Genomic DNA, 2,398 nt, shown 5'->3' with positions numbered 1-2,398 from the left:
GCTGCCGCTCGTCGGAGCCGTGGTACAGGGGGTGAGCCACGGCGGGACTGTACTGGTACTGGTACATGGGGCAGGCTGGACCCAGTGGCTCGGCGTGCAGCCTTTCTCCCGAAGCCTGTGAGGAGCCAGGGAAGATGCTGGGGTGATCCCCGAGAGCAGCCCTCCACCCCCAAATGCCCAGCATGGAGCTGCCACTCCAGGGGGAGATGAGGGGCTGGGGTCAGGTCTGCAGCCCCCAGCTGCTTCTACCCAAGGAGAGGGTTTTCCTCCCATTCTCACCTGTTTGTGCTGTTTCAGCAGCTTCTTCAGCTTCTCCTTCTCCTCCTTTTCCCTCTGGCAGTCGTCTTTGGAGGCTCGTAGCTGGGAGCAAGGAGGGTTAGTGTGGAACCCACCCTGCCACCCCCCATGTCTGTCGGGCAAGGGCTGCTGGAATGTCCCGCGGGAACGCCCACGCCAGTCCCTCTCCATCACATCCCCAGGACAGGGGCAGAAGGAAGAGGTGAGTTGAAAGGAGATGCTTTAGCAGGGACAAGCAGCAGCAAAATCATCTCCCTGGCCCTTCTGTCCCCATTCCAGCCTCTGCTCTGAGATGGGCACAGGAGCTGCGACATGGGATGAGCATCTCTGACACAGCCAGGCAGGACATGTGGCTCCCAGAGGCACCTAGCGCTGCTCACCTGGTTGTTGGAGAGGACCAACTGCTTTTGCAGCTTCTCCAGCTGCTGCTTCAGCTCTTCCTTCTCCTCATTCATCCTCTCTCTGTCACTCCGTTCCCGCTGGAAATCCTCCTCAAAAATTTTCACCTGGCAGGAGGGAAGGACATGGGTGTCCTGGGTGATGGCAGACATCTCCTCCAAGCAACCCCCACCACCATATTGCCATCCCTGACCCCACCAGCAATCCCAAAGCCATGTGGGTTGGCAGGATGGCCCACAGCTGTGGTCCTTCCAGCTGAAGACCTGGAGGATGCTCAACTCACTCCCCGACTCCCCACCACCAGAGCACTGACACCCCCCAGCACTGCTGGGCTGCTCCTGGCCCCACCAGGCTCTTTGCCAGGAAGGTCCAGGACATACAGCTCCTTTCCTGTCTCCAGTGGCTCTGTGTCCTGTCCTACCTGCTGCTTGAGTAGCTCGTTCTGGGTCAGCAACTCCTGCTGCGACACCTTCCCCACTGGCTCCATGGTGCTGCCGAAGATGGGTGGCGGAGAGGCCTGGACATTCAGGGCCTCCTCTAGTGCCTAGAGAGGAAGAGGAGGAGGAGGCGGGGTAGGGGTCAGCACAACTCCTGCTGCGACACCTTCCCCACTGGCTCCATGGTGCTGCCGAAGATGGGTGGCGGAGAGGCCTGGACATTCAGGGCCTCCTCTAGTGCCTAGAGAGGAAGAGGAGGAGGAGGAGGGATAGGGGTCAGAACAAGTGGCTGTGCCTGTGACATCTCTGGAGGACCATGGGCATGGGAATCGGGTATAACCGGGCAAGAGGAAGAGGGACTAGAGACCCCCCCTCCAAACCCCATTCCTGGGAGCCCAGAGGGATGTGGTAGGGCATCACCTGACACAAGCTCCTGCCTGGGCAAGGAGCTGGACAGGGTCAGTTTTGGATTTGAGAGGAAGAGGTTGGAGAACATAAGGCATTTCCCAGGGAGGGGTTGTGCCCTGGCCCCCACCTTGTTTAGCCTCTGGATCTCCTTTTCCTGATATTCCCGCTGCCTGGTGACTGGGGCCAGTTGCTCTTGCAGGAACCGCATCCTCTGCTGCAGGTCCCTCACCTCCCTGGCCAGCCTCTCCTTCTCAGCCTACAGGACACGGCGTGGTGGGGTGATCAGCCAGGGCAGGGTGATAGGGCCAGCATCTCCCACCACCCTTCCTGAGGGACTCACCTCCTCCGTTTCAATCCGGGACTTGGCCAGAAGCAGCTTGCGGTCAAAATCCCGTTGCTTCTGCTCCCGCTCCGACTCCAGCTCAGTCAGGGCCCTGCGGGCCTCGGCCAGCTCCTGGTGCACATCCGTGACCTGCCAGGAAGGAGCAGGGATATTGGCCTGCCTGGAAGGACCCACACGGTGGAGGGAAGGTGGCACAGGCAGCCCCAAAACCCTCCCCGGCACCCAGTCTCCGAGTCCCCCCAGTCAGCACCCAGCAGAGATGTGCACCCCAAGCACCCAGCCCTACCTTCTGCTCGTATTTCTGCTTCATGGCTCGGAAGTGCTGATCCCATTGCTTATTCACCTCCAGCAGCTGCGGGGAGAGACGGAGGGCTGAATGCAACCCCAAGCCCTGCCTGAGCCAACCGTGCCAGTCCCCAGCAGCCTCCCATCACAACAGCACCTCAGGTACCAGCTGGATGGAGATCTTGGCTCCAGCAGTGCTTCCCTGCGGCTCCACAGCCCTGTCCCCAGT

The 2,398-nt window shown here is 60.7% G+C and overlaps 1 protein-coding gene across 1 annotated transcript in view; it reads right to left on the bottom strand.

The window, feature by feature from the left end:
• The window catches only part of TNIP1 (TNFAIP3 interacting protein 1), an 8,795-nt gene that overhangs the window by 1,533 nt on the left and 4,864 nt on the right, over positions 1–2,398 (bottom strand). The window contains exons 10-16 of the mRNA XM_010138141.1: positions 2,171–2,236; positions 1,882–2,013; positions 1,669–1,797; positions 1,118–1,240; positions 678–803; positions 280–360; positions 66–115 (exon numbers count right to left, since the gene is read on the bottom strand). Of these exons, the coding sequence (XP_010136443.1) occupies positions 66–115; positions 280–360; positions 678–803; positions 1,118–1,240; positions 1,669–1,797; positions 1,882–2,013; positions 2,171–2,236 (707 nt within the window). The remainder of the gene's footprint in view (positions 1–65; positions 116–279; positions 361–677; positions 804–1,117; positions 1,241–1,668; positions 1,798–1,881; positions 2,014–2,170; positions 2,237–2,398) is intronic.

The sequence above is a fragment of the Buceros rhinoceros genome, unplaced genomic scaffold (genome assembly GCF_000710305.1).
Source record: "Buceros rhinoceros silvestris isolate BGI_N320 unplaced genomic scaffold, ASM71030v1 scaffold24480, whole genome shotgun sequence".
Classification (NCBI taxonomy): domain Eukaryota; kingdom Metazoa; phylum Chordata; class Aves; order Bucerotiformes; family Bucerotidae; genus Buceros; species Buceros rhinoceros.
This window is presented reverse-complemented; position numbering and strand designations above follow the sequence as displayed.